Below are 26,270 nucleotides of genomic sequence, written 5' to 3'. Positions count from 1 at the left end.
ATAATTGTTAGCTCTTCCTGATGGATAGACCCTGTAATTATTATATAGTGCCCTTCTTCATCTCTTGTTACAGCCTTCAATTGGAAGTCTAGTTTGTCTGACATAAGTATGGCTATTCCAGCTTTCTTTTCCCTTCCAGTAGTTTCATAGACAGTTCTCCATCCCCTCACTTTCAATCTGAAGGTGGCCTCAGGTCTAAAATGAGTCTCTTGTAGACAGCAAATAGATGGGTGTTGTTTTCTTATCCATTCTGATACCCTATGTCTTTTGGTTGGCGCATTTAGTCCATTTACGTTCAGTGTTATTATAGAAAGATATGGGTTTAGAGTCATTGTGATGTCTGTAGGTTTCATGCTTGTAGTGATGTCTCTGGTACTTTGTGGTCCTTGCAACATTTCACTCACAGAATCCTCCTTAGGATCTGTTGTAGGGCTGGTTTAGTGGTGATCAATTCCTTCAGGTTTTTTTTGTTTGGGAAGACCTTTATTTCTCCTGTTCTGAATGACAGACTTGCTGGATAAAGGATTCTCGGCTGCATAATTTTTCTGTTCATCACATTGAAGATTTCCTGCCATTCCTTTCTGTGCTGCCAAGTTTCAGAAGAAAGGTCTGCTATTAACCTTATGTGTCTACCTTTGTATGTTAAGGCCCGTTTATCCCTAGCTGCTTTCAGAATTCTCTCTATATCCTTGTATTTTGCAAGTTCCACTATGATATGTCATGCAGAAAATCGATTCAAGTTACGTCTGAAGGGAGTCCTCTGTGCCTCTTGGATTTCATTGCCTTTTTCCTTCCCCAGATCGGGGAAGTTCTCTGAAATGATTTGTTGAAGTACACCTTCAGCCCCTTTCTCTCTCTCTTCTTCTTCTGGTATTCCTATGATACAGATATTGTTCCATTTGATTCCATGAATTAGTTCTCTAATTCTCCCCTCTTATTCCTGGATTTTTTTCTCTTTTTCTCAGCTTCCTCTTTTTCCATAATTTTATCTTCTAATTCACCTATTCTCTCCTCTGCCTCTTCAATCTGAGCTGTGGTCACCTCCATTTTATTTTGCACCTCATTTGTAGCATTTTTTAATTCATCATGACTATTCTTTAGTACCTTGATCTCTGTAGCAATAGATTCTCTGCTGTCCTCTATGCTTTTTTCAAGCCCAGTATTTAATTTCATGACTATTATTCTCAATTCTTGTTAAGTTATATTGCTTCAATTGGTCTTGATCAATTTGTTAGCTGTCACTATTTACTGGAATTTCTTTTGATCAGAATTGTTCCATTTCAGAATTTTGGCTACTGTTCTGTCCCTTATGTGTTTTAAAAGTTTGTGGTGTACTCTGTATCTGTGAGCACTGCTATATTAAAGGAGGGTCATACACTGTCCAGGACCTGGCCCTTCAGGAGGTGTTTTTTGGAGATTCTTACTTGCTCTCTGTTGTTGTGACTTTGGTTATTTTATTACCGTACTCGTAGTAATATTTTGGACCCTCCATCAGGTGTGCTTTGATTTGTTGCTTGGGGTAGCCCTATGTTTTTCTAGCTTTCCCATTTTCTTCCTAGTAGATTCAGTCTCTTTTCCTCCCAGGCTCTGGTATTCAAACTCCTTTGGCTTCTACACTTCTTTGTTTGAGAAATGCAGGAAGTAGGGATTCCCCCTATTTCTCCAACATATTGGCTTCTGCAACTCAAGGAAGTAGGTCAATGTGGTCAAGCCCCACGTCAGGCTCTGTGCAGACAGCTTAGAGCCTGGAGCCTGCCTCGGATTCTGTGTCTGCCTCTCTCTCTCTCTCTCTCTCTCTTTTTTAAGGTTATCATTTCACATAAAGATAGCCCATCATCAAAAAAAATGAATTATATAGTGCTCATCTGTTTGTATTTTTACTATTTGACTATATACATGCTATGCACAGTTCTAGAGGTTACAGAATGTGTTTCAAACAACTTTGAACTCATATTAAGCAAACAAGACAAGTTGGATTCAAATACTAAGGAAAAGTATTGAACTGTAAACAAGAGGTACCTGGCTGACCTTTTACCATGTTTTGTTTTTATTCTCTGTAGACTAAATTCCAGAGTATTTCCTCCTAGGGATTCAGTAGCAAAACATTTAAAAAATGGATTCTGAACAGGGTTTTGACAAATGATAGTTGTCTTAGAGGACAGGGAAGTTGAGATTTCTAGGCATGGGATGCAGAATGAAATTGCACACAGAGGCAGGATTACTAGAAAGCAATAAAATGGCACAAGAGAAAATATGTCTCAGCACACTGAAATGAGAACTAGGAGGAGATTAAAGAGGGATGCAAAAAGGTGGAATGCACTTAAGAATTTAAGTTGAGACTGAATTTCATAGGGAAAGAGAAAAAAATAGTCAAAATAACTTGAGAATGGGGATTGCTGTGGCCCAAACAGTGAGATAGGAAGAGGATTTCTCGCAACAATCTTTTGAAAACACTGGCATGAAGAACACAGAAAAGCATAAATAATCAAAGTACAACAGAGATTTTGCTTTTGATAGACAGGAAGAAAAAAGTTGGTGATACTGTAAAAGAAAAATATGAAAGGATTTACCAAAACCCCCACACAGGAAACAAATAGAACTGGATATAATACATAGTTGGCTGCAACTGTAGGAACTATAGGTGCCCTTATGATTATCCCCTTCTAACAAGACAATGGCAGTGACTACAATATTTGTAGTAGTATATCGAATATGATATCTACTACTAATAAAGATAGTGGTATAGCAACAGCTACATATTTAGTTATGTGCCAAGCCTTTTATTTAATGCTTTAAACACGTCAACTCATGTGATCTTCTTGTTACTATCATTCCCATGTTACAAATGAGGAAACAAAACTTGGGAAGTTACATCAGTAGCTAAAGGTTATAGAACTAAGTTATACAGCTAGGATTAGAACTTTATAATATCTAACTCAGAAGGCTGTGATCTACAGGCTAACTTCATCAATAGCAGTGGTGGCTAAAAGTATGTATGAAATGATATAGACAGAGACACAAATATATGACAATATAGAAATATATATATATAGATAGATAGATAGATAAACTAGTATCTAGACTTAAAAATAAAAGCTGATATAAACTTCATTATACATTTCATTACAGTTGTCCCAGATTATTTTGAATAAAAATGGTTATCAGATATATTTATCTAAAGTATCCTTGGTGTAAGAACTAAAAATTTAAAAATTAAGAACTAAAAATCATCATCATAAAATTAACATCATTTTATTTAAACACATTATTGATATACTTCTCATTATCTTTCTGGAATTGAATCTACATATTGGACAAATAAAATTTAGAAAAAAATTATGGTAGAGGGCAATCAAACAGTAATAATAGGATGACATGATCGAATTTCAGAATTGGTCTTATTTGTGACATTTCTCATGTTTCCAATTATAATTTTTTTGCTATTATCCCACATTAGTTACATGTTAGTAGTAAATATGGCTAGTCATAATGGTGTATTTTTAAATGTAAGGGCCAAGATATAGAAGTTCTTTAGAAAAGCAATTGCCAGTGAGTATAATTTTACATCATATCTTTAAGATTTTTTTAACAAAAAGGAAAGTACTATGGAGTCATACTTTGTCTTTTGTTATTCTGGTCCTGGGACCACAAAATGAGACACACTAGATTAAATTAAAGAAATACATTCAGGATTTGATTGACAATACCAGACAGGCAGAGATGACCACTGAACAATATTATACAAAAAATATTCTGGGTTTCATAGACATACTTTTTTCCCCCTTCAATGAACACTAACAGGTTTATATGGTTTGTAATAAACTTGGGAAATGTATATGCTTTTGAGTCGTTACTGAAAATCCTCAGAGTTATAGAGAAATGGAATTAATATAGTGTGATTTCAAATATAAGATTTATGGCATAGCTTTCTTACCTGAGGGAAAATGTACTTCTCCTTCTCCACATATATATAATCTCACTTTCAACCATTCTTTCACCCATCTTAACATATTGTGCCACTGTTTTTTACTCATATTATTTGCTCACATGCCTCTTTTCCATATCTGTAAAAATCCTGTGCTCATGCTTCACACTTTGACCTCTTCCAGGAAGCCTTCTCTTATCTACATATTCAAAAGGAACTTCTTATCTCATTTAAATTATAGTACAGTATCTTTTTGTGTAGTACTTCTCATATTCATCTTTATTTTATAAACTATGTGGATATATGTCTTTTTTTACCTTCTAGAAATTAAATATATTCAAGCAAGAACTGCCCCACCATCATATTGATATCATCAAAAGCCCCATGGTATGGTTCCTTTGCAAACAATATACACTTAAGTGATTATGAAATGAATGAATGAACATACTATCTCATAAGAGATATGAAAGCTCAAATAACCTAGCAGTATTAAAAAATTAAGTAAGTAAAAAGTAGGTCATTAAAATGCACTATACTGTCAAATATATGCTAATGGAAATTATCTTCCTGCTTTTCTTATATCCATAAACAAAAAAATATGGTTAATAAGTTTATTTAATATTACCACTTAAAATATAATACTTAGGCAAGGAATAGTCTCAAAAAAAGCTACAAATCAATTACCTTTGCTTGCACTTTCAACATGTTCCAGTTCTTCAGGAAATTTCAGGATATCCCGGTATTTTTCCTCACAAATTTCAGCAATAAAATGCAAGAGGGTTGTTTTTTGATCTGCTGACTTAGTATCTCTGATCTGGAATAAAATAACAATATTTTGGGTAATATAAATATAGACCTTTTCTTCAACAAGTGAAATAAATGAACTCAATTTATTATAATTAATTTAAAATTTAAAAAAAAAGTTAGTTGGTAGCTCCCTAATGGGGTCTAGCAACAGTGCTCTATATTTTAAAATGAACACCATATTTTAAAAGAAAGATGACCCAAAAAAGAGAAAGTTTAAATTTTAATATATACATTTTAAAAGTCTAAATTATTATGGCAAAAAATGAACTATTCTCTGAGAAAAGAGCATTAATTTAAGTACTGTTAAGTACAGTATTAGTTAATGCGTGCTTATGTTGTCAGTATTTGTTTTTGCTTTATCACAGAAATGTATTACTGAAAGCTGGATTTGTTTGTGAGCTTTTATATTTATTTGTAACCATTACGGATACAAATTAATGGAAAGTAGTAAGTAAATTTTTGTTTTCCTTTACTTGTATAGGCCATCAAAAAAGAAAAACTGAAAACTTCTTATGCTGATTTAAAATAGAACTGGAGGGGCACCTGGGTGGCTCAGTCAGTTAAGCGTCCGACTTCAGCTCAGGTCACAATCTCGCGGCCTGTGAGCTCGAGCCCCGCCTGGGGCTCTAGGCTGATGGCTCAGAGCCTGGAGCCCTCTTCCGATTCTGTGTCTCCCACTATCTCTGCCCCTCCCCCGTTCATGCTCTGTCTCTCTGTGTCTCAAAAATAAATAAGACGTTAAAAAAAATTAATAAAATAGAATCTGAGCACATAATTCTAATGACTTTTTTTTCCATTTACATATGGTATTTCTTTTTCAGAGACAACTTTAGAAAAGAGATGTTATAGTTAGAATGATAAAAATCCTTAAAATATAGGACAAAATATCTATGATGAAAATCTAAGCTTTGTCTTTAATATAACACTCATACTAGACTAAGATGCAAAAGAAATCAAGGATTTACCTACAAACAAAGGATAAATATAGAATAAAGTATAAAGTTTTCTCATTTTTATTGGATGTTTTAATTCTATAATCCTTAGATGATGGGTTTTCCTACTGATATTCATACTGATACAGGGTTTTTAGCTTTAAGGATAACTCTGTTTAGAATAAATGTATACTCTTCCCAAACAAGTTTATGAAAGGCTGTGGAAGATAGGGAATTAACAGAATAATTTAATATTTACTGTTTTAGTGACTGAGGAAAAAAATCACATTTAAACAATCAGACCCATACTGAATCTGTTTTGTACTACAGCTTTTTATCAATTATTTATGTCGCTGTGATATGAAGAACTTAAAAGAAATACTAGTCTCAAGGCTCAAAACAAAGCCACAGGAGGCATTATGTTGACAAGTCAGGTCATGACAAGGTCATGATGATTTCTTTTAGAATTTCTGGGATTACTTTATCCCACATAGGTGAAATATTTAAAATTTTGCATTATCTTGTTGCTCCCCCTAACAATTTCAAGTACTACAAGGCTGAAATGACACAATTTAAGGACAAGCTATAAATAAGAACAAACAGCATCAAAACCTCAAGGGCAACTTGTGTTAACCAAGGCGTTTACTCTAAAGGATTCAATGGGAGGCTCATTTTCCTAAAGAGAGGTCTTTACCTGGGATTATGGTGGTATATGTTTACAAAGTGCATCATTTTCAGAGTATGCTGGATATTACAAATTATAAGAAAGTTCACATTTTCTTTTCTTTTCTTTTTTTTTTTTTTTTTTACAAAATACTTGAATTCCTAAACCTTAAAAACATTAGTTGCTTGGGTAAAATAGAAGGTACATCTTTCTGAAGGAAAAGAAATTGACCTATATTTTATAAACTGTGGAGACTATACAGATGCACACACACCACCACCACCACCACCAACAACAACAAAAACCTACCTAATTTGTCAGGACATCAAATTGTACAAATACATATATTAAAGTATTTTATTTTATTATTTCTTAATATTTATTTAGAAAGGCAGACAGAGCATGAGCGGGGGAGGGCCAGAGAGAGACGGAGACATAGAATCCGAAGCTGGCTCCAGCCTCCAAGCTGTCATCACAGAGCCCAACACGGGGCTCAAAACCCAGAAACCGCAAGATCATGACCTGAGCCAAAGTCAGATGCCCAACCGAGCCATCCAGGTGCCCCTATATTTAAGTATTTTAAATGCACATGGCCAATACTGGAAAGGAAAACACAAAAATAGAAAAATAGCATTGTGCTCATATGTCAATTTTATGGGTGATTTAAAAACCAGTTTTTGGCATGTATACTTATGAAAGCTTAATTTTCAGAAACAGCTTTTAATTAATAAATATTTATTCAGAATCAGGTCCATTAACTTAATTTCTGTTAAGAAATTTAGTAAAATCAATGTTTACATTCCAAAAAGATAAATGAAAGCATAACATTTTGGTTAAATAAATATCTTGGTATCTTTGTTCAAATCAGAAAGACCTACAGGCAAAGCATGGATATGCTTAAAAAAAAAACAAAAAACCTGTAATATCCCCTTCAAAGCATGGACAAACATGGGCAAGTGCTTGTTTTGTCAAACCGAGAAATATCTTAGTTGTTATGGAGACAAATTGCTAAATCTGTATCACAATATTTATTTTTTAAATAACTTCACACAGTCTATTTTAAGGTTTCAAACTGGCAGGGAATAATTGTGACAAATATGTATTCTTTGTAATTTTTCTCTATATGTATGACCCTTAGCCCAGCCATTTAAAAATAAATATATACTGTTAAAATAAAGGGAAACATAATTTTTACTTATTAAAGTATGTTTGCTTTTTATTACCATGTCTTCAGCCTCTCTTACTGCATCTGCACCATTCATGCATTAGGCATTGTCTCTCTCTCTCAGGACCTATTGTATTGTTCAATGTCAGCACAGAAGGCAACCAAGAACATTCACCTTCATAAGTTCTAACGGTTAATGGCATTTATCCAATAATTTGCTCTTCCAAGTACACTAGTTGGATATATACATCTCTTAGGGTAATATAATCTAATATGAATATGTGTAAAATCGCTTCCAAAATGTTTGAGTTAGTTTATTAAGAAATAAAACTGGTTTCCATTTGATATCTAGTTAACTTTAAATTATGATAATTTTACATTAACATCAAATATTCTAATAATACTTCTCCAGATTGCCCAAATCTCAGTAGTGGCGATACTGTCAACATTTCAAGGTTTGCTTTCACCAGGAGCCAAGTGCCTTTTGGCAACCCTGCCTGTGATTTCCCTGTCTCCCTCTCACCAGCCACAGTTAGGCATAAGTACAAGATAGATATGTGACTTCTCTTTATAAGGTACAAAATGATGATGGAAAAAAAATACTCACCCTATAATCTTATGTCTTGTATATATTGCCACATAATAAAAATACAAACAGTGGTTCCAGAAATTGGAAATTGAAAGAGCTAAAAATGTTTTATAATATTTTAATAAGCTGAGTCATCAGCTAATGATAACAATAAAAGGAAGATAGAGCAATTCACTATAGTCACTGATAAAGTACCATCAGTTAATAAAGTATAGAATGATTTTAATTATAATCATATGACCAATAAATGTTCCTCATAAAGATTAATAACTAAATTTATACTAATTGTATCTACCTAATCTTTAATAGCTTTCTGAAGTGGTACATGAATATAAGATACCTATGACAGAATAGCAAATATCTATAGCAAATTTGGATAGTTTCTCTTTTTTCTTATGAAAATGAATGCTATATTATGAAACAGAGTTTGCATTTGACATGTTCCAATATATTTCAACCACTATAGGTTAGGCAGATAGCAAGATATCTGAATAACTAATTGCCATGTAAGAGATTTTTTATTTTAAATACTTTCATTCAAGCCTGAAAATCTAGTATTTGCCCTATCTTTGAAGTTAGGCAGTTCTGAGCACATAGAAGCCAGCACACAGAGAGCCTAAGACAACATTTTAATCATGTACATTTGCCACACTCAATCTTTTTGTGAAAGACCCCGTCTGTAGGTAATTTTCCCCTCTTCTGAGATTTAAACCTATTTCTTCTTGCTCTGTCCTCAGTGGGAACTGAAAATAACTGGTCACTGTCATCTGTATAACCACCTCTCACAGAGTGAAATGTCCCTTCTCAATATGTCCTGTTCTTTAAACTAAACAATTTTAGTAAATTTAGCCTCTCCACACAGATCTTACTTTTCAGATGTTTTTTTTTTTGAAAAGGTAAGAATCCACTCAAAGTTCTCATTACAAAGTCTCCCCTCTTCTACTAGAAAAGCCTAAAAAACGTCTTTGTTTTGCATACAAGGCTCTTTGAGAGCTGTCCCTTGCCTACCTTTCTAATATGTCCTCTGCTGCTTTTTGAGGCATGCCCATCTCTTTGTTCTGATTACAAATGCATGAACATACCATTTGACATCATACCATTATGCTTTTCCACATATTGTTCTCTCTAGATGCCCCCTCCTTCTCCCTTCTTTTTTATGGCAGGTGAATACCTACTCGTATTTCAAGACTATTCAACTATCAACTTCTGTTTGAAGACTTTTCTATCTTAGGAATAATTAATGCCTTTTTTTTGAGCCATTTTCCTTCACTATAAACATTTTAACACAGTAGGTTTTTTTTTCCCAGTCAATATGAGCTCTTTCAAGGTTAGAGACCCTCCCTGTTTTCTTAATTTTTATCCAAAGTACCTAGGAGAATGCTAAAGCATACTAGGTAGGCAATATACGTTTCTGAATGAAGATTTTTCCCCACATAAGTTCTCACTTGTGTGGGTTATAAGAGTAATACTTCTAAATTAAACTCTATTCGTGTGTGTGTGTGTGTATGTGTGTGTGTGTGTGTGTGTAGACACACACACCCATACATATACAGAAAGGTTGATTACAAAGCCCAGACTTTTCCAGGACATCATATTTGTTGAGAGTTAGGTGGGAGTGAGTGCCAGAATAAAGTTACCTTGTGTCTCTTAGGAATGGAGCATCATGTGGTTGTAAGGGTAAGCAAGTTAGAAGCAAAGCACATATAAATGTAGAAGTACACCCAGTGATCCACTGTGGGCTATGGATTGTGCTGAACAATAAAGATCAGAGACAAATGATGCATGGTACCTTTGAAGTCTCAGGGAGCTCAGAACTTTGGAAAAAACACAAAATTGTACAGAAAAGAGAAGATATAGGAGAGTAACTTGGTGGCAAATATTAAGGACTGCTAAAAGTAAAATAACTAGGATATACGTAAAAAAGGTGAAGAAAACAAATTCAACACACATTGTGAAGACAAACAGGATTAAGTCAGTGAAAAAGAATATTTGGAATGAGGGAAAGGGAAAAATCAAGTTTTAAACTCTGGTGATTAAATTAATGAGTGATCATGTTGGTGGCAAAGAAAGTGATGACTCTCAAATGGGCTCACTTTAGGAAGGAGGTGGTAGCTCATCTTTTATACGTAAGTGGTAACTATGTAGAGATAATGTATGAGAAGGTAGAATGGCATTCCACTTTCTCTGCTTCATTTTATCCTATATGATTCAACCTATGCATGCTTCTTGAAAATGAATATGAGCATGCTACTCTCTTCCTTCAATGAATCCAATAGTTCTTTACAACTTATATAATAAAGTTCAAATTTCTAATCAGAATAGTTACTGAGCACAGACTTTGGATTCAGACAGAAATGGGTTTGAACCTTGACACTACCATTCACTAGCTGTATGACCTTGGGGAGGTTACTTAGACATTTTATGTCTCAGCTTTTTTGTCTATAAAATAGTCATTAGATAAGTACGTATGATCAAAGAATTACAGAATTGATTAAAATAATGTATTATCATGACCATGATCATTATCCAGATTAAAAGTGAGGAGAGCCTACTTTAGCTTTTCATCTTCACAAAGAGTAAGTTATTACCACAACCTGAAAGGCCCTCAGTGATCCGGCCCCATTACCACAGTGATTGTGTCTCTAGCTATTATCTGTTAGTATCCCCTTCAACCATGCTTGCTTCCTACCTCTTTGAAATCACCACACGTGTCTTACTCAGAACCTTTGCTAGTGCTTTCTGAGTGGAAGCTTTCACTTTTACTTTTAGCATGGCTAGCTCCTTCCCTTCTTTTAAGACCTATACTCAAAAGTTACTTTCTCATTCTAAACAAAAACTTGCAATCCACTCTCCCTTACTTCCTCTTACGTCCTCCCACCTTTACTTTTCTCCATAGCACTGATCTCAAATATATTATATTTTCTATTTACTTATTTAGTCTCAAATATACCATATACTCCATTTACTTATTTACTCATTCTTATTGCTCTCCACTAGAACATCATCTACACAAGTACGGGGATTTGTTGATCTGCTCTGTTCACATTTACATACATACCATCTAGAACAATAGCTCACACATAATAGGCACTTAATACATATTTGTTGAATTATGAATGGGTGAAGATTTCTATCCATTTGCTTCAGTTATTCATGACCTTAGTTCTTCATGACCTTAGATGTTCTTCTTCTTTCATCAAATGGTAGTATGATCATTTAAGGGTAAAAGGAAACAACATCTGTTACCCATCTATCAGGTGCCTATGGGCCAGAGACATTGAGAAGTGCTTTATATGCATCACCTTTGTGTGTGTAGTCAATTTAAATATTTACTGCGACTTAGAAGACAGCAGCAGAGTAGGAGGATGCTAGGCTTGCCTCATCTCATGAATGGAACAAGATAACTATCAAACCATCCTAAATACCCCAGGAATTGACCTGAGGATTGAGAGAACAAACTCCACAACTAAAAGCAGAGAAGAAGTCACATCGAAGGAGGTAGGAGGTGCAGAGACTCAGTTCTCAGGAGAGAAACAGAGCGTAGCCACTGCAGTGAGAAGAGAGAGCCATGGTGACAGAAAGGACCAGAGACAGACTAACATATAGGTTAACTCACGGGGAAAACAAATCCGCATAGCAACTGGATTGGAAAATGAGAGGCACTGAGTTTCATAACTTCTGGCAAAAAGAAGGATTTAAAGCCTGGAATTTTAAAGGTCAGTGGGCTTCACTGGGATAGAGCTGAGAGGGCACTGAGCTGCTTTTGGAGGGAGGGCAGGCAAACAACCAGTGGGCACAGAGCAGGGAAACAGTGATCTGAAGAGTGCCTGAGGATCAAGGTACAGAGGTGATTTGCTTATCTCAGAGATCCATCCTGGAGAGACCCCTCCAGGAACAAGGAACCGGAAAGGGCCATTTCTCTCCCTTGACCCACAGCATAAGTACAGAGCCCTCTGTGAGGACGAGCACAGCACCAACACTCTCTCTGTAACTTGCTTACACCAAGCCTTACCTTATACCACCCCCCTGACTGCACTCCAGTAGAACTGCCTTTATCTTTTTTTTAGAAATTCATTTATTCTTTTTTTTAAATATAAAATTTATTGTCAAATTGGTTTCCATACAAGACCCACTGCTCATTCCAACAGGTGCCCTCCTCAATACCCATCACCCACCCACCTCTCCCTCCCAAACCCCATCAACCCTCAGTTTGTTCTCATGTTTTAAGAGTCTCTTATGGTTTGGCTCCTTCCCCTCTAACTTTTGTGTTGTTGTTGTTTTTTACTTCGCCTCCCCCATGGTCTTCTGTTAAGTTTCTCAGGATCCACATAAGAGTGAAACCATATGGTATCTGTCTTTCTCTGTATGACTTATTTCAATTAGCATAACAATCTCCAGTTCCATCCACGTGGCTACAAAAGGCCAGATTTCATCCTTTCTCATTGCCATGTAGTGTTCCATTGCATATATAAACTACAATTTCTTTATCTATTTGCCAGTTGATGGACATTTAGGCTCTTTCCATAATTTGGTTATTATTGAAAGTACTGCTATAAATAAGGGGGTACAAGTGCCCCTATGCATCAGCACTCCTCTATCCCTTGGGTAAATTCCTAGCAGTGCTATTGCTGGATCATAGGGTAGATCTATTTTTCATTTTTTGAGGAACCTCCACACTGTTTTCCAGAGTGGCTGCACCAGTTTGCATTCCCACCAACAGTGCAAGACGGTTCCCGTTTCTCCACATCCTCACCAGCATCTATAGTCTCCTGATTTGCTCATTTTAGCCAATCTGACTGGCGTGAGGTGATATCTGAGTGTGGTTTTGATTTGTATTTCCCTGATGAGGAGTGATGTTGAGCATGTTTTCATGTGCTTGTCGGCCATATGGATGTCTTCTTTAGAGAAGTGTCTATTCATCTTTTCTGCCCATTTCTTCACTGGATTATTTGATTTTTAGGCGTGGAGTTTGGTGAGCTCTTTATGGATTCTGGATACTAGCCCTTTGTCCGATATGTCATTTGAAAATATCTTTTCCCACTCCGTTGGTTGCCTTTTAGTTTTGTTGATTGTTTCCTTTGCAGTGCAGAAGCATTTTATCTTCATGAAATCCAAATAGTTCATTTTTGCTTTTAATTCCCTTGCCTTTCGGGATGTGTCAAGTAAGAAATTACTACGGCTGAGGTCAGAGAGGTCTTTTCCTGCTTTCTCCTCTAGGGTTTGGAAGGTTTCCTGTCTCACATTCAGGTCCTTTTTCCATTTTGAGTTTATTTTTGTGAATGGTGTGAGAAAGTGGTCTAGTTTCAACCTTCTGCATGTTGCTGTCCAGTTCTCCCAGCACCATTTGTTAAAGAGACTGTCTTTTTTCCATTGGATGTTCTTTCCTGCTTTGTCAAAGATTAGTTGGCCATACGTTTGTGGGTCTAGTGCTGGGGTTTCTATTCTATTCCATTGGTCTCTGTGTCTGTTTTTGTGCCAATACCATGCTGTCTTGATGATGACAGCTTTGTAGTAGAGGCTAAAGTCTGGGATTGTGATGCCTCCTGCTTTGGTCTTCTTCAAACTTACTTTGGCTATTCGGGGCCTTTTGTGGTTCCATACAAATTTTAGGATTGCTTGTTTTAGCTTTGAGAAGAATGCTGGTGCAATTTTGATTGGGATTGCATTGAATGTGTAGACAGCTTTGGGTAGTATTGACATTTTGACAATATTTATTCTTCCAATCCATGAGCAGGGAATGTTTTTCCATTTCTTTATATCTTCTTCAATTTCCTTCATAAGCTTTCTATACTTTTCAGCATACACATCTTTTACATCTTTGGTTAGGTTTATTCCTAGGTATTTTATGATCCTTGGTGCAATTGTGAATGAGATCAGTGTCTTTATTTGTCTTTCTGTTGCTTCATTATTAGTGAATAAGAATGCAACTGATTTCTGTACATTGATTTTGTATCCTGCGACTTTGTTGAATTCGTGCATCAGTTCTAGCAGATTTTTGGTGGAGTCTATCAGGTTTTCCATGTATAATATCAACTCATCTGCAAAAAGTGAAAGCTTGACTTCATCGTTGCCAATTTTGATGCCTTTGATTTCCTTTTCTTGTCTGATTGCTGATGCTAGACCTTCCAACACTATGTGAAACAACAGTGGTGAGAGTGGACATCCCTGTCATGTTCCTGATGTCAGGGAGAAAGCTCTCAGTTTTTTGCCATTGAAAATAATATTAGCTGTGGGCTTTTCATAAAAGGCTTTAATGATGTTTCTGTGTGTTCCTCCCATCCGGCCTTTCTGGAGAGTTTTTATTCAGAAAGGATGCTGAATTTTGTCAAATGCATTTTCTGCATCGATTGACAGGATCTTATGGTTCTTACCTTTACATTTATTAATGTGATGTATTACATTGAATGATTTGTGAATGTTGAACCAGCCCTGCAGCCCAGGAATGAATCCCACTTGATCATAGTGAATAATTCTTTTTATATGCTGTTGAATTGGATTTGCTAGTATCTTGTTGAGAATTTTTGCATCCATATTCATCAGGGATATTGTCCTGTAGTTCTCTTTTTTTTTCTGGGTCTCACCCTGGTTTGGGAATCAAAGGAATGCTGGCTTGAGATGGATAGGTATTATCTATGCTTTAAATGTCTGGTAGAATTCCTCAGGGAAGCCATCTGGTCCTGGATTCTTATTTGTTGGGAGATTTTTGATAACTGATTCAATTTCCTCACTGGTTATGGGTCTGTTCAAATTTTCTATTTCTTTCTGTTTGAGTTTTGGAAGTGTGGGGTGCTTATTCCACGTTGTCCAGTTGTTTGGCATATAATTTTTCATAGTATTCCCTGAGAATTGCTTGTATTTCTGATGGATTGGTTTTAATAATTCCATTTTTACTCATGATTTTATCTATTTGGGTCATCTCCCTTTTCTTGTGGAGAAGCCTGGCTAGAGGTTTGTCAATTTTGTTTATTTTTTCAAAAAACCAAATCTTGGTTTCATTGATCTGCTCTACAGTATTTTGGATTCTATATTGTTTATTTCTGCTCTGATCTTTATTATTTCTCTTCTTCTGCTGGGTTTTGGGTGTGTTTGTTGTTCTGCTTCTATTTCCTTTAGGTGTCCTGTTAGATTTTTTATTTGGGATTTTTCTTGTTTCTTGAGATAGGCCTGGATTGCAATGTATTTTCCCCTCCGACTGCCTTTGCTGCATCCCGAAGCATTTGGATTGTTGTATTTTCATTTTCATTTGTTGCCATATATTTTTAAATTTCTTCTCTAATTTCCTGGTTGACCTATTCATTCTAGGGTCATTCTAGTAGGGTGTTCTTTAACCTCCATGCTTTTGGAGGTTTTCCAGACTTTTTCCTGTGGTTGATTTCACGTTTCATAGCATTGTGGTCTGAAAATGTTCATGGTATGATCTCAATTCTTTTATACCTATTAAGGGCTGTTTTGTGACCCAGTATTGATCTATCTTGGAGAATGTTCCATGTGCACTCAAGAAGAAAGTATATTCTGTTGCTTTGGGATGCAGAGTTCTAAATATATCTGTCAAGTCCATCTGATCCAATGTATCATTCAGGGCCCTTGTTTCTTTTTGATCCTGTGTCTAGATCATCTATCCATTGTTGTAACTGGAGTATTAAAGTCCCCTGCCATGACCCCATTCTTATCAATAAGGTTGCTTATGTTTATGATTAATTGTTTTATATACTTGGGGGCTCTCGTATTCGGCGCATAGACATTTATAATTGTTAGCTATTCTTGATGGATAGACCCTGTAATTATTATATGATGCCCTTCTTCATCTCTTGTTACAGCCTTTAATTGAAAGTCTAGTTTGTCTGATATAAGTATGGTTACTCCAGCTTTCTTTTGGTTTCCAGTAGCATGATAGATAGTTCTCCATCCCCTCACTTTCAATCTGAAGGTGGCCTCAGGTCTAAAATGAGTCTCTTGTAGACAGCAAATAGATGGGTGTTGTTTTCTTATCCATTCTGATACCCTATGTCTTTTGGTTGGCGCATTTAGTCCATTTACGTTCAGTGTTATTATAGAAAGATATGGGTTTAGAGTCATTGTGATGTCTGTAGGTTTCATGCTTGTAGTGATGTCTCTGGTACTTTGTGGTCCTTGCAACATTTCACTCACAGAATCCTCCTTAGGATCTGTTGTAGGGCTGGTTTAGTGGTGATCAATTCCTTCAGGTTTTGTTTGTTTGGGAAGACCTTTATTTCTCCTGTTCTGAATGACAGACTTGCTGGATAAAGGATTCTCGGCTGCATAATTTTTCTGTTCATCACATTGAAGATTTCCTGCCATTCCTTTCTGTGCTGCCAAGTTTCAGTAGATAGGTCTGCTATTAACCTTATGTGTCTACCTTTGTATGTTAAGGCCCATTTATCCCTAGCTGCTTTCAGAATTCTCTCTATATCCTTGTATTTTGCAAGTTCCACTATGATATGTCATGCAGAAAATCGATTCAAGTTACGTCTGAAGACAGTCCTCTGTGCCTCTTGGATTTAGATGCCTTTTTCCTTCCCCAGGTCAGGTAAGTTCTCAGCAGTAATTTTTCAAGTACACCTTCAGCCCCTTTCTCTCTCTCTCTTCCTCTTCAGCAATTCCTATGATACAGATATTGTTCCATTTGATTCCATCTATTAGTTCTCTAATTCTCCCCTCACATCCTGGATATTTTTTTCTCTCTTTTTCTCAGCTTCCTCTTTTTCCATAATTTTATCTTCTAATTCACCTATTCTCCCCTCTGCCTCTTCAATCTGTGCCGTGGCCGCCTACATTTTATTTTGCACCTCACTGATAGTATTTTTTAGCTCCTCATGACTATTTCTTACTCCCTTGATCTCTGTAGCAATATATTCTCTTCTGTCCTCTATGCTTTTCTCAAGCCCAGCGATTAATTTTATGACTATTATTCTAAATTCTTGTTCTGTTATATTGTTTAATCTTTTTTGATCAATTTGTTAGCTGTCGCTACTTCATGGAATTTCTTTTGAGGAGAATTCTTCTGTTTCATCATTTTCGACAGTCCTGGGGTGGCTCCAAACTTCAGGGTACTTCCCCTGTGCTGTCTGGAGTAACTTGTGTTGGTGGGCGGGTTCACAGTCAGACCCAATGTCTGCCCCAACCCACCACTGGGGCCACAGTCAGACTGGTGTGTTCCTTATCTTCCCCTCTCCCAGGGGCCGGACTCACTGTGGAGTGGTGTGGCCCCTCTGTGGGCTACTTGTACACTGCCAGGCTGTGGTGTTGCTTTTATTGGATCTGGCATATTAGCCGGGGTGGATCTGCAAGGTGTACAGGGGCGGGAGGGGCAGGCTTAGCTCCCTTTGCTGTAGGTGGTCCCCTGCAGGAGGGGCCCTGCAGCACCAGGAGGGAGACAGACCAGTCAAAGGGATGGATTCACAGAAGCACACAATTTGGTGTCTGCATGGTGAAAGCAAGTTCGGTGACAGGAACTGGTTCCCTTAGGGATTTTGGCTGGGGGATGGGAGAGGGATATGGTGCTTGCCAGCGCCTTTGTTCCCCGCCAAGTTGAGCTTTGTCTTCCAGGGCTCAGAAACTCTCCCTCCCGCTGTCTTCTTGCTCTCCCCACTGAGAGCAGAGCTGTTGACTTTTAACATTCCAGATGTTCAGTCCTGCTGGCTGTCAGAACTCGCGCAGTCCGGCCCCTCCACTTTTGTAAGCAGACTGTGGGGCTCTGCCTTGCAGGGCAGGCTGCCCCTCCACCGCCCTGGGCTCCCTCCTGCCAGTCCATGTAGCATACCCCGCCTCTCCACCCTTCCTACCTTCTTCAGTGGGTCTCTTGTCTACACTTGGCTCCGCAGAGTCTGTTCTGCTAGTGTTTTGGTGGTTTTGTGGGTTATTTAGGCAGATGTGGGTGGAATCTAAGTGATCAGAAGGATGAGGTGAGCCCACCATCCTCCTACACCGCCCTCTTCCCCTCGCTCATTTAGAACTGCCTTTATCAACCATGCTTGCCTCAGTCCCCTCTTGGTGGGTCCCCTGCCCCAGAAGACCAGCTCAAACCCCTACTCACGGAGCATCTCCTGACTCAGGAGTTCTATGGAGCCTCAGTTCTCACATTGGTGTCTACAGGTTTAATTTCACAAGGAGACCAGAACGTGCCTATATTTAACTGCACCACATTCAGGCCAGGGACCAAACACTACCCACAACAGGCAAAGAGAGCCTCTGCAGACCACAGGCCTGAAGGATAAAGCAGCAAGTACAAAACAGTGGAGCACACACAGTGCACACCAGAGACACTCCCAGATGTGCCAGGCCCTGGGGAATATGGGACAATAAACTGCAGGGCACTATAGGACCTCTTCTTTATAAGGCCACTACCCTCAACAACAGGAGACAGAGCTGACATTCCTAACATACAGAAAAAAGCACAGAGACTGAAACAAAATGAGAAGACAGAGGAATTTATCCCAGATGAAAGAACAAGAAAAAGGTCATGGCCAGAGATCTAAGTAAAACAGATATAAGTACCATGCCTGATAGAGTATTTAAAGCAATGATAATAAGGATATTCTTGCTGGACTGAGAGGAAATCAGTGAGACCCTTAACATAGAGATAAGAAAAAACATAATCAGAGATTAAGTGTGCAATAAATGAGATTAGAAATACCATTGATGCAGAGTGCCTTGGTGGCTCACTCAGTTATGTGTCTGACTCTTGATTTTGGCTCAGGTCACCATCTCACAGTCATGGGATTGAACTCTATGTAAGGCCCCGTGCTAGGCATGTAGCCTGCTTGAGATTCTCTCCTTCCCTCTCTCTATGCCCCTCCCCACATGCAGTCACTCTAGATAGATAGATAGATAGATAGATAGGAAGGAAGGAAGGAAGGAAGGGAGGAAGGAAGGAAGGAAGGAACACCCTGCATGCAATGAATAGCAGGCTGGAAGAAGCAGAAGAACAAATTAATGATACACCAGACAGAGTAATGAAAAGTAATCAAGATGAAAAGAAGTGAGATAAAAGAATTATGCAAAATGAGAACAGACTTAGGGCACTCAGTGACTCCATCAAACATAATAACATTTGTATTATAGGAGTCCCAGAAGAAGAAGAGAAGAGAAAAGGGGGTAGAATTTTTATTTGAAGAAATAGTAGCTGAAAACTTCCTAATTTGGGAAAGGAAACAAATATCCAGATCCAGGAGGCACAAAAAGCCCCACCAAAACCAACAAAAGCAGAGCCACACCAACATATATGGTAATTAAATAGGCAAACTATAGTGATATGGAAAAAAAAATGTTTGTCTTTTAATGCAGTTAGTTAACATAATGTTATATTAGTTTCAGGAATACAATTTAGCAATTCAACAGTTCTATACATCACATGATACACATCAGAAGTGCACTCCTTAATCCCTATCACCTATTTAACCCATACCCCCACCCACCTCCTCTCTGGTAACCAACAATCTGTTGTCTATAAGAGTGTGGGGGTGCATGGATGGTTCTGTTGGTTAAGGTCTAACTCTTGATTCCAGCTGAGGTCATGACCTCATGGTTCCTGAGACCAAGCCCCAAGATGGGCTCTGCACTGTCAGTGCAGAGTTTGCTTGGGATTCTCTCTCTCTCTCTCTCTCTCTCTCTCAATAAATAAATAAACTTTAAAAAAAAGAGAGTATATATCTTGGTTTGTCTGTTTTTCCCTTTGCTCATTTGTTTTCTTTAATTCTGCATATGAGTTAAATCATATGATGTTTCTCTTTCTGATTTATTTCGATTGGCATTCTACTCTCTAGTTCCATCTATGTCTTTGCAATTCACAAGATTTCATTCCTTTTTTATTGCTGAATAATATGCCATTATATACGCACACATACACCACATCTTCTTTATCTATTCATCAATTGATGAATAGCCATATTTTGGCTATTGTAATTAATGCTGCAATAAACATAGAGGTTGCATGTATCCCTTTTGAACTAAAATTTTTGTATTTTTTAAGTAAATACCCAGTTGTGCAATAACTGGATCATAGGGTAGTTTTATTTTTAATTTTTGAAGGAACCTCCATATTGTTATCCACAGTGGCTGCACCAGTTTGCATTCCCACCAACAGTGCAGGAGAGTTCCTTTTTCTATACATCCTCCCCAACACTTGTTGCTTCTTTTCTTCTTTTTTTTATTACTTTAGCCATTCTGACAGTATCAGGTGATATCTCATTGTATTTTCATTTGTATTTCCCTGATGAAGAGTGATAATGAACATCTTTTCATGTCTCTGTTGGCCATCTGGGTATCTTCTTTGGAGAAATGTCTGTTCATGTCTTCTGTCAATTTTTTAATCAGGTTGTTTTTTTGGGGTTTTGAGCTATATCAGTTTTTGTATATTTTGAATACTAACCTTTTATTGCATATATAATTTGGAAATATCTTCTCCTATTCAGTAGATTATCTTTTAGTTTTGATGATTATTTCCTTTGGTGTGCAAATGTATTTTTATTTTGATGTAATCCCAATAGTTTATTTTTGTTTTTGGTTCCCATGTCTTAGGAGACATCTAGAAAAATGCTTCTACAGTTGATGCCAGATAAATGACTGCTTGAGCTCTCTTCAAGGATTTGTATGATTTCTTATCTCACATTTAGGTCCTTAATCCATTTTGAGTTTACCTTTGTGTATGGTAAAAGGAAGTGGTCTAGTTTCTTTCTTTTGCATGTAGCTGTCCAGTTATCACAACACCATTTGTTGAAGATTCTATATTTTTGCCCCTGTATATTTATTTCTCCCTTGTTAAACATTAATTTGACCATATCATTGTAGATTTACTTCTGGCTTTTTTCTTCTGTTGCATTGAATTATGTGTCTATTTTTTGTCAGTACCACACTGTTTTAATTATTACCACTTTATAAATTAACTTGAAATCTTGAATTGTGATACCTCCAGTTTTTTTGTTGTTGATTTTTGAATTTTTATTTATTTATTTTGAGAGAGTGGGAGAGAGAGAGAGAGAGAGAGAGAGAGTGAGAGAGACAGCATGTGTACACAAGCAGGGAGGGGTAGAAAGAGAGGGAGAGAGAGAATCCGAAGCAGGCTCTGTGCTGTTAGCACAGACCCTCATGTCGGGCTAAATCTCACAAACCATAAGATCATGACCTGAGCCAAATACAAGAGTCAAACACTTAACTGACTGAGCCATCCAGGCTCCCCTGTTTTTCCTATTTGAGTTTACTTTGGATATCCAAGGTCTTTTGTGGTACCACACAATTTATTTTTAATCTCAAAGCAATTCAATTATTAATATACCACTTAATAAATAAGGGACTAGGTTTAGAGTGCTTAAGTAGCTTCACTTAGGTCACATGGCTAATAAGAGCTGATAACAGAACACAGCATGATGACTTATGAACATTGGGTGTTTAATATATACTAGACTGAATTGTCATGGGTGATGAGGAAGGTGTTCTGGAAGGAGCAGGAATACAGGGAAGGGTCATTCATGGAGAGTGGTGCTAATGAGCCTTTCTCCACTGCCCTGAACAGAATTAATAAATTCTGTTTTTTGTTTCCCGGAGTAATTTATACACACTTTAGTTATAGCATTTATTCCAAAATATATACTTCTGTTTACATAATCAGTGTCACCTACCAAATTGTGTACTCCTTAAAAATCAAGGCTATATCAATATTGTTCAGTAAATGTTTGTTGAATGAATAAATGCTATAGACAGACCAAAAATACTTAGGACTGAATTGATGATTAGAGACATCTTTGGTGAATTTCCAGCACAGTTTCAGTATCGTTCTGGGGTACAAAATTAAAAATAATGGATAGTCAGAAAGAGGAAGCAATGTGTAAGGTAATTTATTCAAAATATTGACTATGGATGATATCTAGATAATAGTTAGAAAAGGCAGCAGAGGTAGCAGCTGGAAAATGGTGGAGCTAGTGACATAATTTTTTACAATTACTTGTTCCAAATTACTTCAGAATATTAGGCCTGAAGATATCAGGCAATCCAAGAAATAAGAATTTAAAATAATGAGTATGGAGCATGGATGGGCATAACTACTTTACTGGTTGTCAAACCATGGTCCCTGAAAAGCAGTAGCAGCATCATGTGGGAACTTGTTAGAAATTCACATTTTGGGGCTGTACACCAAATTGACTAAATCAGAAACTCTGAGGGTGGTGCCCATCAAACTTTGTTTTAACATAGTGACATCACCTCACATATGTCAGAATGGCTAAAATCAAAAACACACAAAACAAGTGTTGGCAAGGATGTAGAAAAAGAGAACCCTGGTTCACTGCTGGTGGGAATGCAAACTGGTGCAGCCACTATGGAAAATAGCATGGAGGTTCCCTTCAAAAATTAAAAATCAAACTACCCTATGAATCAGGAATCACGCTATTGGGTATTTACCTCAAAAATGAAAACACTAATTCAAAGGGATACGTGAACTCCTATGTTTATTGCACCATTAATTACAATAGCCAAACTATGTAAGCAGCCTGAGTGTGCACTGATAGATAAATGAGTAAAGAAGAGGCATGCATGTGTATGTACACACACACACACACACACACACACAGAGGAATATTCAGCCATAAAAAAGAATGAAATCTTACCATTTGTAAGAACACAGATGAGTCTAGAAAGTATAATGATAAGTGAAATAAGTCAGAGAAAGAAAAATACCATATTATCTCACTCCTATGTGGAAATTAAGAAAGAAAACAAACGAGTAAAGAAAAAAGAGAGAGACAAACCAAGGGACAGACTCTTAACTATAGAGAACAAACTGATGGTTACCAGAAGGGATGTGGTTTGGGAATAGGGGAAATAGGGAATAGGGATTAAAGAGTACATTTATCATGATGAAAAATAAAATGATATAAAGAATTAAATGCAAATTAATTAATGGAGAATAAAAGATTAAATGTTAAAATAAGTAAGAAGAGAAGTGAGATAAGCTAGGCATCTTCAGGGCCAGGCTGGTTTGCCAGGGTCCCCTGCCTGTACCCTTGGGCCACTGACAGCTTGGACTTCAGTCCAGTGGCCCAGCACCATCTTTGCTGGCCTTACTCTCACCTGGACCAGGGATATGAGAACTAAATCCAGGAGACCCTGCCCTCCTGAGTGATCTTTTATCTACACAGAAATGTTTGCTCTGCCAAAGAGACTAAAAGGAATACCAGCAAGACAGAAGATATTTTCGTAGCTCCTGAATGACTGGCTTTTCAGGAAACTAAACTTCTGAATAGGACTAGAGGGGATTTCGATTCATTTTGCCTGTTTACAGGCAGGGTCAGTCTTACATGAGAACTCTGTACTTTTAAGGCTCAGGGGAGGCCCCTGTCCAAAAATCTCTTCCAAACCTATTTGATCATGCTTGAAAATCCATCCATTAGAGACTTCCTTGGCACAAGCCAAATGCAGGTTTTGTCTTCTGTATAATGGCACAAATCACACATATAAATTCATATCTGTCACCTCAGTGTGAATAGAATTAATTGGTCCTTTCCTGAGAATAGGCTTGGATGGAAAGGAGAAGGCTACAACATTGTAAGTGGAAGCCCTTAAGGCTGGGAGAAGGAAGATGGGAAGATATTAAAGAGAAAGGATGTAGAAGGAGATTGAGCTGGTAAGACTTTCCACCTGGACAGTCAGGTATGGCCTCCAAAGGACAGAGAAAAACTACATGTTAGAAGAAGCCAGACCAAAAAACAAAACAAAACAAAACAAAACAAAACAAAACAAAAAAACCCAAAAAAAACCCAAAACAGATCACACTCTATGATTCCATTTATATGTAACAAACGCAAACTAATCTGTAGTGACAGAAAACAGATCACTGGTTGTCTGGGAAGGTTTGTGGGTAATTAAGAGAGAGGAATCACAAGGGGCATGGAGGAACTTTGGAGCTGATCAATCTCAACTATGATTATGGTTTCTGGAATATGTATGGGCCAAAACTTATCAAATAATGAGGTATGTGCAGTTTATTTATTGTATCTTAGTTATACCTCAATAACATTTTTTTTAAAAGAGTGAAAAAAAAAGCTAAAAATCTATGTGAGTACAGTGTGCCTGCCAAATAATCCATCTCACACACCTTTGGTAAATTCTGGCAGAAAGAGGTATTTTCTAAGAGCACACCTCACCTCTCTTAGAATTAGGTATCCCCTCTATAAATTGACAGAGATGAACTAGACAATCCCAATGTCCTACTCAGATCTCACAATCTAGATTGTGTCTCATATGTTAATTGAAATCCATTACTGAAGCTTAAAGGATCTGATACAAATACAATGTAGGAACTATTAAATAACCAGCATATATAGAAACATTGGGTAAAAAATAGTGGATCAAATATGTGCATCTAATTTCATGATATCTAGAACTCCACCAAAAGGATTTTTTTCCAATGGGAGCACCTGGAATGAAAAAAAATATGACATCAGAAATGAAAAAAAATAATGGAAGGATTATAAAACAGATTAAGGAAATTTCCCAGAAAGTAGAGTAAAAAGACAGGGATAGAAACTAGGAAAGAACAGATGAGAAATTCATCTGAATAGGTGAACTGCAGGAGTTTTAGAAACACAACAAAGGACATAAACTAATTCAAGAAAACACTCCAGATTAAAGATCATGTGTTTTCAGATTGAAAGGGCTACTTAATGGCCAACACAGCAGGTATATCATTGTAAAATTTCTTAGTGCTGAAGACAGTGAAATCCTATGAGGTTGCAAGTAAAGGTTTTGGCCTCAAAAAGCAGCCCTGAAAGCAGGCACCAGCCTATCAAAGTTATGAGGCGATCAAACACATAAGGTTTCTAAAAATATCCCTCTCATGAACTATCAGGAAGTTCTAGAAAATATATGTCATCAAAAAGAGGGCAGAAAGCAAAAAAAAAAAAAAAATGAGAAGACACAAGATCCAGAAACAAGGGATCCAACACAGGAAAGAGCCAAGTGAATTCCTAGGACATTAGTAAAGGGAGGATCCAGGATGGCAGCTGTGCAGTCTCTCACATCCCCCAAACAGGAGAGAAGGCGCCAAGAGACTTTCCCAAGACCAAATTGAAAAGAGACCTGGATAACTGGCAGAGTTTCAGGTTAATTAGTGATAAGATCTTAGAAATCTATGTGTATACAAAAAGGATAATCAAACAATAAGATATGTTGTGAAGGAAAAACAATCATAGTTGACTACATGGCTTAGCTGTGAGTGTCAATTACACGATCATAATAACAAGTGCACTAATTATTGATCTACCAAAACTTACCATATAACTATATTGGGAACAAGAAGGCCTGGGAAGTGTGTGTATGTGTAAAAGGGGTGAGTGGAGAAAAGGGAGCTGAATTTTCATTTCCCACTGTGGGAAGTCAAAAGATAATGCCTAAAGTGAAACATCAGAAAGTAGCAACATAAACATTAGATAAGTACAATAATTAAACAAGCCAAAAATGATTCCTCTAGGGAAGTAGAAATGGTGGCAGGGGGAGTAGGTGGAGAGAAGCTAAGGACTGTTGTCTTAATAAACTTTGTAGAATTAGTAGACTTTTAAAATATGTCTTTGTAACTTCAATAAAATTTTTTAAAATAATTTAAAAATACTGTGGTGAAAAAGGTGATTCTGATGCATGCTCAATTTTGAGAAACACTAGACTTCTCTGAAGGGAATTCCCAAGCAAGAAGGTGCTTGGCAATTGTCCACAGCTTGTGTAGGCCCTCTCATAATTACTTTTACATGTAACAAGCTGAAGTGTCAACATGATTTCACAGCTTAGTATATATTTAAAACTAGAGAGGAATTGCCTAGTAATTTGTGGCATGTGATGGACAGAATCTCATTGAATGTTCCTGATTAGTTTACATAAAAAATGAGATGGATTTGTATCATAATTTATCACCTACTTATCCAAGAGTAGATGACCCAAACAGTATGCTTGATGCTGTGAAGATTCTAGATACATTATTCATAAGCCTTCCAAACTGTCCCTTATCCTTCACCTAAAACTGTACTGAAAATATACTTACATTGTACTACATTGTGCTTCTCTACTATGTATTATCATAGTGATGGACTAATCAGGCAAATACATCATTCATGCCTTCTACCTATATAACAAACTGTAAACTCACCTCTTATTGGAAAATCTGAATTGTGGCTTGAATACTTAAAGAA

At 37.0% G+C, this 26,270-nt stretch overlaps 1 protein-coding gene across 9 annotated transcripts in view; it reads right to left on the bottom strand.

The window, feature by feature from the left end:
• The window catches only part of DIAPH2 (diaphanous related formin 2), a 1,054,294-nt gene that overhangs the window by 505,103 nt on the left and 522,921 nt on the right, over positions 1-26,270 (bottom strand). For all 9 annotated transcript variants that reach the window (XM_030305030.1, XM_030305024.1, XM_032592287.1 and 6 more), the window contains one exon: positions 4,610-4,739. In XM_030305030.1, coding sequence (XP_030160890.1) covers positions 4,610-4,739 — 130 coding nt within the window. The remainder of the gene's footprint in view (positions 1-4,609; positions 4,740-26,270) is intronic.

Source organism: Lynx canadensis, chromosome X (assembly GCF_007474595.2).
Source record: "Lynx canadensis isolate LIC74 chromosome X, mLynCan4.pri.v2, whole genome shotgun sequence".
Taxonomy (NCBI): Eukaryota; Metazoa; Chordata; class Mammalia; order Carnivora; family Felidae; genus Lynx; species Lynx canadensis.
Note: the sequence above shows the minus strand (reverse complement) of the source record. Positions and strands in the feature narration are given on the sequence as shown.